General features: G+C 39.5%; 1 protein-coding gene across 2 annotated transcripts in view; it reads right to left on the reverse strand.

Annotated features, from left to right (window-relative positions):
- The window catches only part of KAT2B (lysine acetyltransferase 2B), a 116,323-nt gene that overhangs the window by 35,307 nt on the left and 65,923 nt on the right, over nt 1–15,093 (reverse strand). For both annotated transcript variants that reach the window (XM_028843649.2, XM_028843648.2), the window contains exons 6-7: nt 7,826–8,017; nt 4,603–4,709 (exon numbers count right to left, since the gene is read on the reverse strand). In XM_028843649.2, the coding sequence (XP_028699482.1) occupies nt 4,603–4,709; nt 7,826–8,017 (299 nt within the window). The remainder of the gene's footprint in view (nt 1–4,602; nt 4,710–7,825; nt 8,018–15,093) is intronic.

Below are 15,093 nucleotides of genomic sequence, written 5' to 3' on the forward strand. Positions count from 1 at the left end.
AAATAAATAAATAAGTGGAGATGAGGAAAGCTCAAGAATACCAACAAAGAAATAAGGAAGGAATGGTGGAAGTTAGTTAAAAAAAAAAAAATCACTATTTGGCAGCCACCATATGATAACTGATTTGAGGAAGATCATGTGTGTAGGCTAAACCTGGTGAGTATAATTTTGATGAAGACAAGATATTTATACAGTCTCAAAATATCTCCCCACAAAAGCACTTTTTTTATTAAAAAGGAGAGGTAGTAATACTGCAGCGGAGAAAGCTGGTGACCACCACCACAACCATGTGATCAAACTTAATACCAACAATCATATGCCTCCTGATGCAATGGAAAATTTGCAATAAACCACATTATTGAGACAAGAGGCAAAAACAGAAGACAGCAGATAGCTTAGATAACAATACTACATCAACATTAAATATGCTGACAGAAAACCATAGTTTTTATATTAGAGAATATATGAGAGACATCAAAATTACTAAAGGGGCATGATGTTTGTAACTTTCAATTAATTTAGAAGAAAAAATATATATATAATATATTTTGAAAAAATATATATTATATATTTGTATATTATATATATATTTTAAATATATATAGCTATTTTTTATATAAAAAATATATTTTTAAAAGTATATATTATATATATAGCTCTTTTTTTTTTTGAGACAAAGTTTCACTCTCGTCGCTCAGGCTGGAGTGCAGTGGTGCGATCTCGGCTCACTGCAACCTTCTCTGCCTCCCTGGTTCAAGCTATTCTCCTGCCTCAGCCTCCCGAGTAGCTGAGATTACAGGCACCTGCCACCACTCCCGGCTGACTTTTTGTATTTTTAGTAGAGATGAGGTTTTGCCATGTTGAGCAGGCTGGTCTCAAACTCCTGACCTCAGATGATCCGCCCACCTCGGCCTCCTAAACTGCTGGGATTACAGGCATGAGCCACCACACCTGGCCTATATGTCTCTCTCTTTCTCTTTCTTTTTTTCCTCTCTCTCTACTCCTCCCCTAAGTTTTATATATACATATACACACACACACACACACAAATTTAGGAGAAAATATATATACCTATATATAAATAATATATAATATATATTTACATGTGTGAATATTTGTATATTATATATCATATATAAATAAAAATATATATTATATATAATTTTTTCTCATAAATTATATATATATGTAAATAACTTAGGGGAAGAGTAGAGAGAGAATAAAAGAGAAAAAGAAGGGATAGAGAAAGGGTAATAATAAAGCAAGGATGGCAAAATGTTAACAATTGGTTTATAACCAGGTAAAGAATATAAAATATACAGGATTTCTTTGTCCTCTTCTTGTAACTCTACTGTGAGTTTGATAGTATTTCCAAACAAAAAGGGTTTTTATATTTTTGTTTTTTAGAAAAGGCCATTGTAGGCCGGGTGTGGTGGCTCACGCCTGTAATCCCAGCACTTTGGGAGGCCGAGGCGGGTGGATCACGAGGTCAGGAGATTGACAGCATCCTGGCTAACACGGTGAAACCCCGTCTCTACTAAAAATACAAAAATCAGCCGGGCGCGGTGGCAGGCATCTGTAGTCCCAGCTACTCCGGAGGCTGAGGCAGGAGAATGGCATGAACCCGGGAGGTAGAGCTTGCAGTGAGCAGAAATCGTGCCACTGCACTCCAGCCTGGGCGACAGAGTGAGACTCCATCTCAGAAAAAAAAAAAAAAAAGGCCTTACAAAGTAGGATGCTGCTTTGCTAGCTGTGTTGCTGACTGGTAGCTGATGAGGTGAGAGGTGACAAGGGGTATAGACATTCTCAAAAACACTGGTCACACACAAGACACAGCATGGCAGTACAGACAATTGTCAGAGAGAATGTTCATCTAACTTTCAACACAGCCACAATTCAGTCAACAAGGACATTCCCAGCAGCCAAGAAGGCAATAAAGTAAATAAACCAAGAGAGAGAGAGATACCAACCCATAGCACTTCTAACTGAATAGCTAGTGGTTTGTCAAAAATCAGAATATACTAAAGTGCCATGCTCTATGTTTTTTTCTTCCAATATATAGCCCTTCTGAATTTGAAAGCATACTAGAGTGATTCTGAACAAAGAGAAAGCTCTGGTGATTCAGAAGACATCTGAGTATCTTGTAAAATTTCAGATCCATCCTTATGAATGTCATTTATCACAGTTGCATCGATGCGCAGACATGCTAATTAAGTAGATGATTACACTCTTCTTTTCCCCCAAGAGAACACATTGCAATTACAGTAGAACAAGAGAAGACAGCCCGCTTCTGACGGCTTCAGGTAATACTAAAGTGTACAATCCAACTTAACCTGGTGACAACCTTAGCCACAGAAAAAAGAATAAAATTTCCATACGGTCACAGACAACAACCTCTTCCTTCTCCATCCTGTACTATGACAGATAACTATGTGGCTGGAAGTTGAGCAGACTGTAGAATTTTGAGCAAACAAGGGTAAAGGGGAGTTTTCACACACAGAAAAATCCTCTCCACAGACCCACCAAAGGAGAACTATGTTGATCCTGCTGAATAACTTTGGTCCCCCACTGCCTGAGGGAGGAAACTGTTCTTCACTCATTCCTTCCACAAGTGTATGCTGTATATTGGCATACCAAGATGGTGTGATGTAGTGGTTAGAGTTCTGGCTCTCTTACTACAGTGTAATATTTAGGAATTAAATACAGATGTGAAACCCAGTTCCGTCACTTACAAGGTCTATCTTGGGCAATTTGTTGCTCCTCCTTGAGCTTCTATTTCCTCAACTATGTAAAGGAGATCATAATTCCAACTTCCCAGGGTTTGTGAAAAGGCTTAAAGATACCAAGGAAGCTTCTTAGCCAAGCACTTAATAAATGTTTCAATTATTGCGACAAAACTGGGTCTCTGACCATCAAAAAGCTGCATCCACAGGAGATAAAAGACATACAGAAAAAATGGGACTAGGATAATATGAGGTGAGTATTGTCTAACACAGTCATTCTCAAATGTCGCTGCACATTAAAATTACCTGGGGTTTTTTTTAAAGTTCCAATGTCCAGGCCACACCCCAGGACAATAATCTCACACTCTGTTGGAATGGCACTCAGAAATCAGTATACAGTGCATTTCAAATTCCATGGGTGATTCCATTGTGCAGTCATGTTTGAGAACCAAGGATAGGATATATTCAAGGCTCTGTGAAAGTCTGGAAAAAAAGAGATCCAGTCCTTGCTAGAAGGGATGGGAGAACTTAGGAAAGAGTTTGCAGAAGAAATGCTATTTGAAAGTTAGGTGAAATCAAATCAAAGGTAAAGTGAATAGCACAGGTACAGAGGGAGCAATGCAAAGGATATGTCCAGTAACCACAGAAAACATGTCTACTAAATGCTGATTGCTCAACTGTAGAAGAAACATGTAATGGGCACAGACAGGCCCCAAAGGACTACAGGTTTTGGACCAGAGATACATGAAATTATGACCTCAGGTTATAAAAAAGAAAAAAAAAAAGACACAAATATGTTTTTGACATGTTTTTGGTAATGAGCTCAAACAAAAAGAGTATGATTCAAATAAAATTCCTCATTCACTAGTACTTTGGTTTGTAGGGATTTAGTTATATTTACACCTAAACTTGAGCTCTAGATGAAAACCTTTTTCAAAAATCACCTCTCAAATGCACTATGCTGAGTTAAAGTTATCAGTCTCGAAAAGCTGTCCACTATATGATTCCACTTCTATGACTTTCTGGAAAAGGCAAAACTATAAGAACAAAAAAACAGATCACTGGTTGCCAGAGCTGGAGGTAGGACTATGAATGCACTACAGAGAGGTACAAGGGAATCTGTCTGGAAGGAGGCCACTGTTCTATATTTTGATGGCAGTGGTAATTACTCAAGTATATGTGTTTGCCAAAACACAGTACGGTAAAAAGAGTACATTTTAGTACATATAAATTATACTTCAATTTTGTTTTTAAAGCAAGAATAAATCTTTTTTTCTTTGCTGGAGGCATTAGAGGCAATACTCACAAGCCCCCATATTACACATTGACCTAGAGCACTACAAAAAAAACTCTTGACATCAAAATTTTGCATCCCGTCTTTCCCCGTAGCCAGATATAAACTGTTTTGGCATTTCTTGCCAAACTTCTCCATGGGGTCTTCCTAGTGTCAAAGGCAGGAATTCAGATCCTCTTTCTGGGATCACTGTGACTCCAGAAGGCACCTGTCTTCCTTCCTCACAAAATGCCAACTGATGCCACTGGCTGATTTAAGCAATAGCAAGGATGCCCTGCCCCCACAGGGAAGTAGTTCAGATCCTGAGACTCAAGACTGCCTCTCACTCACTATCCACCATTATGCCTGGTGGTAACTTGATGTACAAAACAGATATCATAGATTTAAGAGGTCAGACGGAGACTTGATTCCTAGGTGTGTCTAGCCATTGACTGAGACTATAATTGGGTTTGGAAAGAGCCAGCATTTGACTATAGAGCTAAGCTCATTTGACTATAGAGCTAAGTATAAGTTACAGTTCACTGCAACTTACACGTCAGGTTGGCCTTCCTGGTTATTCTCTGATTTGTGTAAAAGGAAACTCACCTGTTTGGATGCCTAGCTGGCTGGTTCTGGACGAGGCTGAGAGAAAATCCTGATCCCAAATGGGAGAGTTTTGACTATAAACTTCTTCTTCTAGCATGGACAGAAATCTAGACACAAGAGTAATAGAAATAAGATTTTTTAAAAAAACAAAAAAACTACTGTAAGGACAACAGCCCTAATAATCTGTGGCAATCACCTTAACATAAGTGTCTCAAACCTTCAATCAGAAATATAATGGAGAATTACAACCCAAATTACGATTTAGTTGGGCAGCCCTGGTATATACAAATACAGAAATGCATTTATACAAATGTTTACTCTTTTGACCCTGCATAGTTTAACACAACATAGGATACAGACACTTGAATTACATCAGTAGAAATGCATTAATCTTCCTCAGTGAATCTCAGAGCATGATTTCAGCCCTCCATATAGCTGCATTACCACTGTCATTACCTTCACAAAAGTTACTAATATTTATTGAGTGCTTACTTTGTGCCTGCACTGCTCTAAGAACTTCTTACTGAATCTTCACATCAACTCTATGAGTTATATTTTCTATTTTTATTTGTCACGCACATGTATAGCTCTCACTACATGATAGGCAGTGTTGTAAGTGGTTGATGTATACTAACTCACTTGATCTTTTTAACAACCCTATGAGATAAAATTCATACCCATTTCACAGATGAAGAAAGTAGGGCACAGAGAAGTTAAATAACTCAATCAAATTCCTGCAACTAGTAAATGGCAGGATCAGGATTGGAACAAGTAACTAATTAATTACTATGCTAACTTTAAACCAAATGGATCTCAAGTTTTAGCAACCCATAGAAATCATCTGGAAACCTTATTAGAAATACAGATGCTTATCAGAATAGGGCAGGTGTTTTTAAAAACTTAAAAATTAAAAGAGAAAAAAAGAAAAAAGAAATACAGATACCTAAGTCCCTCTGAGGCTTACTGAATTTTTGTTTGCCAATAAAAGGGGGAAAAATAGAAATATCTAAAAGCACTAAAAATAGTTCAGAGTGGTGAAGCTATCAGTGGTCTTCTTCATTTTTTCCCCGAACCAAATTTTCTTCACTTTTAGAATGAAATATAGATACAAAACTTAAAAAAAAACTTTGTAATTAGGTGAATGGGGAAAGAGGCACATGTTAAAGCCAAGTGGGAAAAAAGGCAGCACATATGAAGAATAGGAAGATAAGAATGTAAGCCCTGAAAATGCATCTGAGAATTGCAGAGACCTCCCTGGGTGCTGGGAAGCCGGTCCCAGCTCTAACTCTGAAACAGTGCCCAAGACTCAAATAATACCTCAGGTTTCAACATGTGTGGTTCTGCTGCCAAAACTGTAGGTATAAATCCCCAATAGCCTTAAATGTTGTCATATTCGGTGAAAAGGGATTTAAAAGGAGAAGTGGGTGGTAGTTTTACCCCACCATTAGTAATAGAGAAAAAAAGAAGGCAGCATGGATGTTTTAGCTCTTAGCATAAGCATGCCAGAACTATGGGCTGAGGGAACAAAACACACTATAATTAGCAAATATCTGCAAGAAGCAAAATGAATTTGTTATGGGAAAAATCTTATTATGCAAAGTAACTAAAATTTCTCTTTAAATACCATAACAGGTGTTGGGAAGGGAGGAGTCTTCTTTTGTCCCTTGACTCAGAGACAGAATGACAGCTATCACCTGAAAACATAAAATGCTGCTTATATGGCAAATGTAATAGATACATAAGGAAGAAAACTGCTTCAGTCTCTAAGGAAAGGAGCTTACATCAGTTAAAAGACACTGAAATACATGAGTGTGCCCTAATTTCATAACCCGTTTTGGGAGCAAAATCCAAACTGCAGTTTAAGTGCTTCAGAATCTCCCTCCACAGAGGACAACAAAATGTTCATGTCATGATTTAGTCTCATGTACTGGTTCTCTAAAGAAAATTTTGACAATCAGGTTGCTGAAATATATGTGCAAATATTAGGTGTTCCACCAAAGCCCATCAGAATTACTCATGACATCTATCTAAGGTTTAGGATTTCGGTTAAAATGCCATGGAATCTTCAGTCAATTTCTCTCAGAAAACCATTTTGGTTTTTTGTTGTTTTGTTGTTTTTGTTATTGTTTTGAACCTAACTTATTGTTATGAATTAAAACTCTATCTTTAGTGAGACAAAAATTCTGTAATCTAGTAATACTATCTGAATAATAAAAATCTAGTTTCTCAAACAAAACGGGGTTTCATCAATCTTTCATCAAAGAATCCTTACTCTCAAATTCTATTCTCTACATCAGCAGTTCAGAAAGGTGTGGGGAAGGAAGGCTATATCATACCTAGCCAGTCTTTTCAAATTACGCCTTTTACCTTCCTGACCAAATGCTGATCTAGGCAGAATGATAACCACAAAATGAACTGTCTCATTCATTTCTCGCTGTTATTGCTCCATGAGAAGTCATCAACTGTACCCTTAGCCTATCTCACCAGCGTCCAACCTCTTAGCTTAAATTTTTGGTTCTTAGCATTAAAAATGCATTTCCAAGGCCAATGGTGCAGCACCGCAACTTTCTATTGCTTTAAAGCATTTCCTTCCCTTTAAAATATTTAAATGATTATTTATGCCTTGGAGCTCTGACAGGTGCAAGAAGCACCAAAGTATGCATATTCTACAAGAAATTTAGCATAGAGGTTCAAAGTTCATGCTGAAGGAGGTCTCTATTCCTCTTCATCCCTGCTTTTGCAGTCTAGTTTCCAAAGAGTGGGTTCAAGTCTACTATAGCTGAGGCAGGGATGGTTCACCAGTGCTTAGAAAAAGCTGGAGAAATTGAATGGAAAAAAAAAAAAGCCACTTGGCTACTTTTGCACCATTTCTGAGTGGCTGGAAAATGTACCTAAACATTCTCCCTCATCTTTCTAGAGCTTCCTGGCCGCTGAATATACAAAAGAAAGCACTGCCCCATTCTATGAGAGTCAGAGACAATGACTCAGGTAGGATGAGGAGGGGATAAGGGAGCAATGACGGCAGTCAACCCAAAGTCAGGCTAATAAACGGACTGGAAAATACCCAAGAAGATTCACAAAGGGAACTGAGGGTCTTTTCTCCCTCCCCCTTGGAATGCTTTTTCTGTCATTCCTGATCTTGTTATTTATGCAGGCGTTGGCATTGTAGTTAGCAACCTCAAGCTCTGGGATCAAACAAAGACCAGCAAAACCTCTCCCTTACTTTGGGAAATGGGTGAGGATTAGAGTTCGTTTTTCAAGAGGCAGTTTATCTTTTTCCTGTCTTGCTTGTTCCAGGAGTTGTCGCCTCATGACGGTGAAGACCGAGCGAAGCAATGTTCTCCCAAACACCTGTGTGGTTTCGTACCGAGGTAGACTGTCGCAGAACTGTGGCACGTTGCAGTAACACAGCCACCTGCGACAAGAGAAGTCAAGCACCATGAATATCCTGTAAACCCCCAGGACATCAGAAATATCCAATTATGTTTATCTCGTACTATTAACCATAGCAGAAAAAAACTAGGCCTGCAATAACAAGCAACAATATCCCTACCAGCTAGTGAAACCTGGGAATTAGCTTGCCTTTACACCACCATGTGTGTCTAATTCTGTTAAAATCAACTTATTCTGCAGCATCACACAGTGAGTCCTGGAGTCAAACAGCCCCTGGGATCAAATTCCTGCTGTGCCACTTAACTAGCTGCATAACTTTGAAAATTTAATTACGCTATTTAGCCTGTCTTTCCTTACCTGTAAAATGGGGACAACAATAATACCTACTTCACTGGGTTCTTGTGAGCATTAAATGAAATGCTGTATATAAAAGACACAGTATAACTGGAGTTACTGGCACACTAATGGTAGTTTAAGTAAAAGAAAAAATTAAAGGAGAAGCTGAGGAAGTCTCTTCTGTGAAAGAATCAGAATTAACCACCTAGTCCTCGGAGTAAAATGTGAAGATTTATTTAAAAAGCCTACACAGCACTTATCGGAGGTTTGGTGGGAAGACAACGATCTCCAGTACTGTTTAAAACTCAAGTCAAAAATGTAGGAAGTATTAAGCTTCTACCATCTGTCACCTAGGTACATTTTTCAATGACTCAGACTCAAAGTCAAAAATGCACCTCAGCATCACTGCACGATGCTGGAGGAGGACCAGACCAGAGGGAAGCCAGTTTTCTTGAGATCTGACCACAGTTCCAGGGTACACTGACAACAGAGGTCATCTAATTTAGAAAGTGCATTTGGCCAACATACAGTAGAGAGTAAAAATCTATTCAAAAATAAACCTCTTTCTTTTTCTCTCTTTTTTTGAGACAGGGTCTCACTGTGTCACCCAGGCTGGAGTGCAGTGGTACAATCTCGGCTCACTGCAACCTCCACGTCCTGGGCTCAAGTGACCTCAGCCTGCCGAACAGCTGGGACCACAGGCATGCACCACCACACATGGCTAATTTTTTTGTATTTTTTATAAAGACGGGGTTTCACCATGTTGCCCAGGCTTGTCTCGAACTCCTGGACTAAAGAGATTCACCCACCTCGGCTTCCCAAAGTGTTGGGATTATAGGCATGAGCTACCACACTCAGCCAACCATACTTTTTTTGTTTTTTTTAATCTCCTAGAAGTGGAAGATGTGAATTTCCCAGGACCCAGCAACATAAATGTAACAGTGGTAGCCATGGAGGGCGGCACCAAACGAGGAAAAGGTCAAAAAGCGTTATTCCACAGATTCCTATTCCTCGAGAGCAGACCCAAATCACCCTCTTCTAGGAAAGGACTGCCTTTCAAAAATCAAACCTCTCCTCTCTATGTGCTTTCCTGTTCTCCTTTAAAACGGGAGACAGCTCTCCAATGTGCCCAAGCTGCTACAAAAAGCTCCCGATGAACTTTGAGCCCTTTAATGAAGAGAGGAATAATATTATTCATGCCCCTGACATTTTTTTAAAATCTTATTCTGTATTACAAAATATTTCGCCTGTATGTGTGCTGGTGGTGGAAATGGTGGTAGCTGTCGCAGTGGTTCAAACACCTTTGGAGAAAATGCTTTCATTAGTGTTAGTTCGTCTGCCTAGATTCAAAAATAACCTAAAACTTCCGCTACTATTTCTATTTCTTCTCTCAACTTTTTTCCTTTAATAATTTACACCCCAAATGTCGTTTGTTTACAATACTGAAATGGGTACCTCAAGTGTTAATGTTGTCTCTTGTCTGAAAGTGTGATCTTGGTAGCAGAAAAAAACTAGAAAGTGCATTTATTTTGTAATTCATAAGGTGCTTCATATAGAAATTCATTGCTTTCAAAGTCAATTCTTTGCTAGATGTTAGTCTGTGGCCACTTAATTAAGTTAAAAGAATGGGCTGGCCAGGCATGGCATGGTGGCTTACACCAGTCATCCCAGTGCTTTGGAAGGCCCAAGCAGGAAGACTGCTTGAACCCAGGTTCGAGACCAGCCTGGGCAACATAGTAAGATGCCCATCTCTACAGAAAGTTTAAAAATTAGCCAGGTGTATTGGCACACGCCTATAGTCCTAGCTACTTGGGAAGCTGAGGAGGTAGGATTGCTTGAACCTAGGAGTTCCAGGCTGCAGTGAACTATGATTGTGCCACCGCAATGCAGCCTGGGTGACAGAGTGACAGAATGAGACACTGACATGCTATCTATCTATCTATCTATCTATCTATCTATCTATCTATCTGGGGCTGAGGGGAAGTCAGATCCCAAATAACTAGTAATGAAACTATAAATGTAGAGTTAAACAGTCACAAATCTTCATAATCAGAAGTTCAATTTCATGAGACTTAGGCAATCACAAGACTATCTGTAAGACTTAATATCGTCATGTCTTTCATGTCTTGCTTAACAATGGGAATACATTCTGAGAAATGAGTCAGGTGATTTTATCATCGTGCAAACACTGGAGAGTGTTCCTACACAAACCTAGATGGTAGAACCTACTACACACTTGGCACCTAGGCTCTATGGCAGAGGTCCCCAACTTTTTTGGCACCAGGGATTAGTTTCATGAGACAATTTTTCCATGGCTGGGGGGTAAAAGGGATGGTTTCTAGGTGAAACTGTTCCACCTCAGATCATCAGGCCTTAGACTCTCAGAAGGAATGCGTAATCTAGGTCCCTCACATACACAGTTCACAATAGGGTTCGTGCTCCCATGAGAATCTAACGCCACCACTGATCTGACAGGAGGTGGAGCTCAGGCTGCAATGCTCACGCGCCCACCACTCACTTCCTGCTGTGCGGCCTGGTTCCTAACGAGCCACGGACCCATGGTGGACCATGGCCCAAGAGTTGGGGACCCCGCTCTATGGCACAGTCTATTGCTCTTAGGCTGCAAACCTGTACAGCATGTTACTGTACTGAATACTACAAGCAACTGTAACATAATGGTAAGTATTTGTATATCTAAATATACCTAAACATAGAAAGGTACAGCAAAATTTTGGTATAATCTTAAAGGACGACTGTCATTATATATGGTCCATTGCTGACTAAAACGTGGTTATGCAGAACATGACTAAATTTTAAAAATAACAAAATATGTCCAATCTTCTGCAATGAAAGGCTTAAAGATTTATTGTCCAATAAAGCTTTCACTGATGATGGCGATGATTCTATGTCTCTGCTATCCAACACAGTAGCCACCAGCCACTGGTAACTATTGAGCACTGGAAATGTGGCTAGTATGACCGAGAAGTTTAACTTTTAATTTTATTTAATCAATTTCAATTTTACTTTTAAGTGGAAACAGTGTGAAATGTTTTCCCATTAAACACAACTTGATTGTTCTAGTAGGACTCCATTTAGTTTTAATTGTTTAAAATTTAGCTACTGAATTAAGATGTGTGAATACACACTGGATTTGGCCGGATTCAGTGGCTCACACCTGTAATCCCAGGACTTTGGGAAGTTGAGGCAGGTGGATTACCTGAGGTCAAGAGTTCAAGACCAGCCTGGGGAACATGAGGAAACCCCATCTCTACTAAAAATATAAGTATTAGCCAGGCATGGTGGCAGGCACCTGTAGTCCCAGCTACTTGGGAGGCTGAGGCAAGAGAATCGTTTGAACCTGGGAGGCGAAGGTTGCAGTGAGCCGAGATCATACCACTGCACTCCAGTCTGGGAAACACAGCAACACTCCATCTCAAAAAAAAAAAAAAAGGAAAAAGTAAAATAAACACTGGATTTGGAGGTTTAAAGGACTCAGTACCAAAAAAGTAAATATATATCCTTAATAATTTTTCACAATGGTTACATGGTGAAATTATATTTTTGTGCATTTTTTGTTTTTGTGGTTTGTTTTGTTTTGTTTAGTTTTTGAGACAGAGTATTGTTCTGTGCCCTAGGCTGGAGTGCAATGGCATGATCTCAACTCACTGCAACCTCCACCTCCCCATTCAAGCTACTCTCCTGTCCCAGCCTCCTGAGTAGCTAGGATTACAAGTGTCTGCCACCATGCCTGGCTAATTTTTGTATTTTTAGTAGAGACAGGGTTTCACCATGTTGGCCAGGCTGGTCTCGAACTCCTGACCTCAAGCAATCCACCCGCCTTGGCCTCCCAAAGTGCTAGGATTACTGGCGTGAGCCACCATGCCCAGGCAAAATGGTATTTTTGATATATTGTGTAAAAAATATATATATGTATTATTGGCCAGGTGTGGTGGCTCATGCCTGTAATCCCAGCACTCTGGGAGGTCAAGACGGGCAGATTACTTAAGGTCAGGAGTTCGAGATCGGCCTGGCCAACATGGTGAAACGCCGTCTCTACTAAAAATACAAAAATGAGCCAGGTGTGGTGGTGCATGCCTTTAATCCCAGCTACTTGGGAGGCAGAGGCAGGGGAATGGCTTGAACCCAGGAGGTGGAGGTTGCAGTGAGCCACAACTGAGCCACTGCACCCCAGCCTGGGAGACACAGCAAGACTCCGTCTCAAAAAAAAAAAAAAGATATATATATATAAAATTCAAAATAATTTCTTATATCTATTCATTTTATATGTAGCTACTAGAAAATTTTAAATTATATATCTGGCTTGCATTTTTGGCTCATACTATATATCTATTGGACAGTGCTGATTTAGAGTCTAAAGAGCATTTCCATTTGAGGAGAGATCTGCAGACGTCTAAGGCTCTAAGACTGACATTATTTCTCCTACAAAGATGATAGGTTATAAATATTATCATAAAATCCTAAAAAGTTATCCAAAAGTGCTTTAACAGGTTATTCAGTCTTCCCAGGGTAGAAGAAGACAGCATAGATTGTTATTAGCTAGTAAAAATTTTCAAATAATGGGTTTTCATTCATTTCCTCAAAGTCATTTTATAGACCTCAATTTATACTTTTCAACTTTTTCTTAACTTTCAAGATTAATCTTATTTTGTAATCTGTAAAGTTCACAGTAGATTAAGACAATGAGGCCAAGTCAGTGTGTGTGTGTGTGTGTGTGTGTGTGTGTGTGTGTGTGTGTGTAAGAGACAGAAAGAATCAGTGTGTGTGTGTGTACTTCTAGTTTTGTTTTAATATACTGATTGATAGTATTGCACATAGTGAGACAGAAAGAAGGAAATGGACATGCATGGGCGCATGCATTCCTCCAAAGAAGTAACTGTAGGAAAAGATTTTACCTACATGACTGATTTCAGGTCTACTAAAAAGAAGCAAAATGATGGTTCATTCATTTTTGTATGTCTAATAAGGATGGTATTTGCATGCTATTTTCTGACTGTTCAAATAACTCCCAGATTTTTCACATCATCATGATGATTTGTAACTTCTGTGAACAGAATTTTAAAACGTGAACACAGAAGACCAACTCATTCTACTGACTTGCTGAACTGAAAATCCTGTGGTTTTCAGGAATAAACTGACCTGCCCTAGTTCACAGGGACTGAGGCCCAGTTACTACCGAAGTCCAGACTAGAAGTCAGATCTCCTGTTTCCTAGTGTTCCTTGCGTGCTTCCTGATAAATTCTGTTCTAGATTTACATGTCTAATAATGAATGCTCAGTACACATGGCAATAGGCTATACATCATAGAAGAATGGCTGAATGGCTGAATAAAACTGTTTCCCAAAACAAACAAGTTAGTTTCAGCTAACTTGCTATGTATTCTTTTTCTTCTTCTTTTTTTTTTTTTTTTTAAGACAGGGTTGTGCTCTGTCGCCCAGGCTGGAGTGCAGTGGTAGGATCATGGACGGCTCAATGCAGCTTTGACCTCCTGGGCTCAAGCAATCCTCCCACCTCAATCTCCAGAGTAGCTGGGACCACAGGCACATGCCATCACACCCAGATAGTTTATTAATTTTTTTTGTAGAGATGAAGTCTCATCCTGTTGCCCAGGCTGGGTTCAAACTCCTGGGCTCAAGCGATCCTCCTGCCTCAGCCTCCCAAAGTTGCTGGGATTACAGGCATGAGCTACTGTACCCAGTCGCTCTGTATTCTTGTGAAACATCTCCTCAGTGTGGGTGTAAGCTTTAATTTTCAAAAGTTCTACACAATTCAAAATCTAAGACTAATTACTTGCCACTTTCCTTCAGCAGACTGTTGGTGAGTTGTAGTTTAAGAAGCCATAATCCTCTGACTTTCTTTTCGGGTTATTTCTTCATGGAATTATAATAGTGTACTATCATCAAATTCAGGAACTTCAAAATATTTGCCCACATTTTTTTCTATAACCACAGTGCTTCTGCAAGTATATATTAGGTACAGTTAACATACACTTATGTAACAATATTTAGGCTGAGTGTGGTGGCTCACGCCTTTAATCCCAGCACTTGAGGAGGATGAGGTAGGCAGATCACCTGAGGTCAGGAGTTTGAGACCAGCCTGGCCAACATGGTGAAACCCCATCTTTACTAAAAATACAAAAATTAGCCAGGCATAGTGGCACACACTTGTAATCCCAGCTACTCGGGAGGCCAAGGCAGGAAAATCGCCTGAACCCAGGAGGCGAAGGTGGCAGTGAGCCGAGGTCACACCACTGCACTCCAGCCTAGACAACAGAGCGAGACTCCATCTCAAATAAAAAAGGATTATTTATATTTGTCTTTTATTCAGAACAGAGAAGTAAGTTAAGCAGTACTACTGTCCAGTCTGCTTTTAATTTTTATGGAATAAATATTTACAAGTTAGCTCTGTAATGAACACAATCATTTTCTAAGTCCAGTCTTTTCCACAAAGAATCCTGTTTAACTTCATTTTCAGACTGATGTACTGCAAACATTTTCGGCACATCTTTGTTCTAATATTTACAGTAACTGCCCTAAGTTATAAGCTGAACCAGCGTTATAGGTCCTGAGGTTCTCTTACAGTAACATCAAGATAAAGCCTGCTGGTGCCTGCAGCCAGTAATATTACCCATTTTTGAGAAGATCAGTATCAGTGAGACATCATGCTGTGGTGGTATGTGGTTTTTTTAATTCCCCATGTGGTCATGGCAGTGAGGTTTTACTCTGAATATTGATTCTCCTAATT

The sequence above is a fragment of the Macaca mulatta genome, chromosome 2 (assembly GCF_049350105.2).
Source record: "Macaca mulatta isolate MMU2019108-1 chromosome 2, T2T-MMU8v2.0, whole genome shotgun sequence".
In the NCBI taxonomy this organism is placed as follows: domain Eukaryota; kingdom Metazoa; phylum Chordata; class Mammalia; order Primates; family Cercopithecidae; genus Macaca; species Macaca mulatta.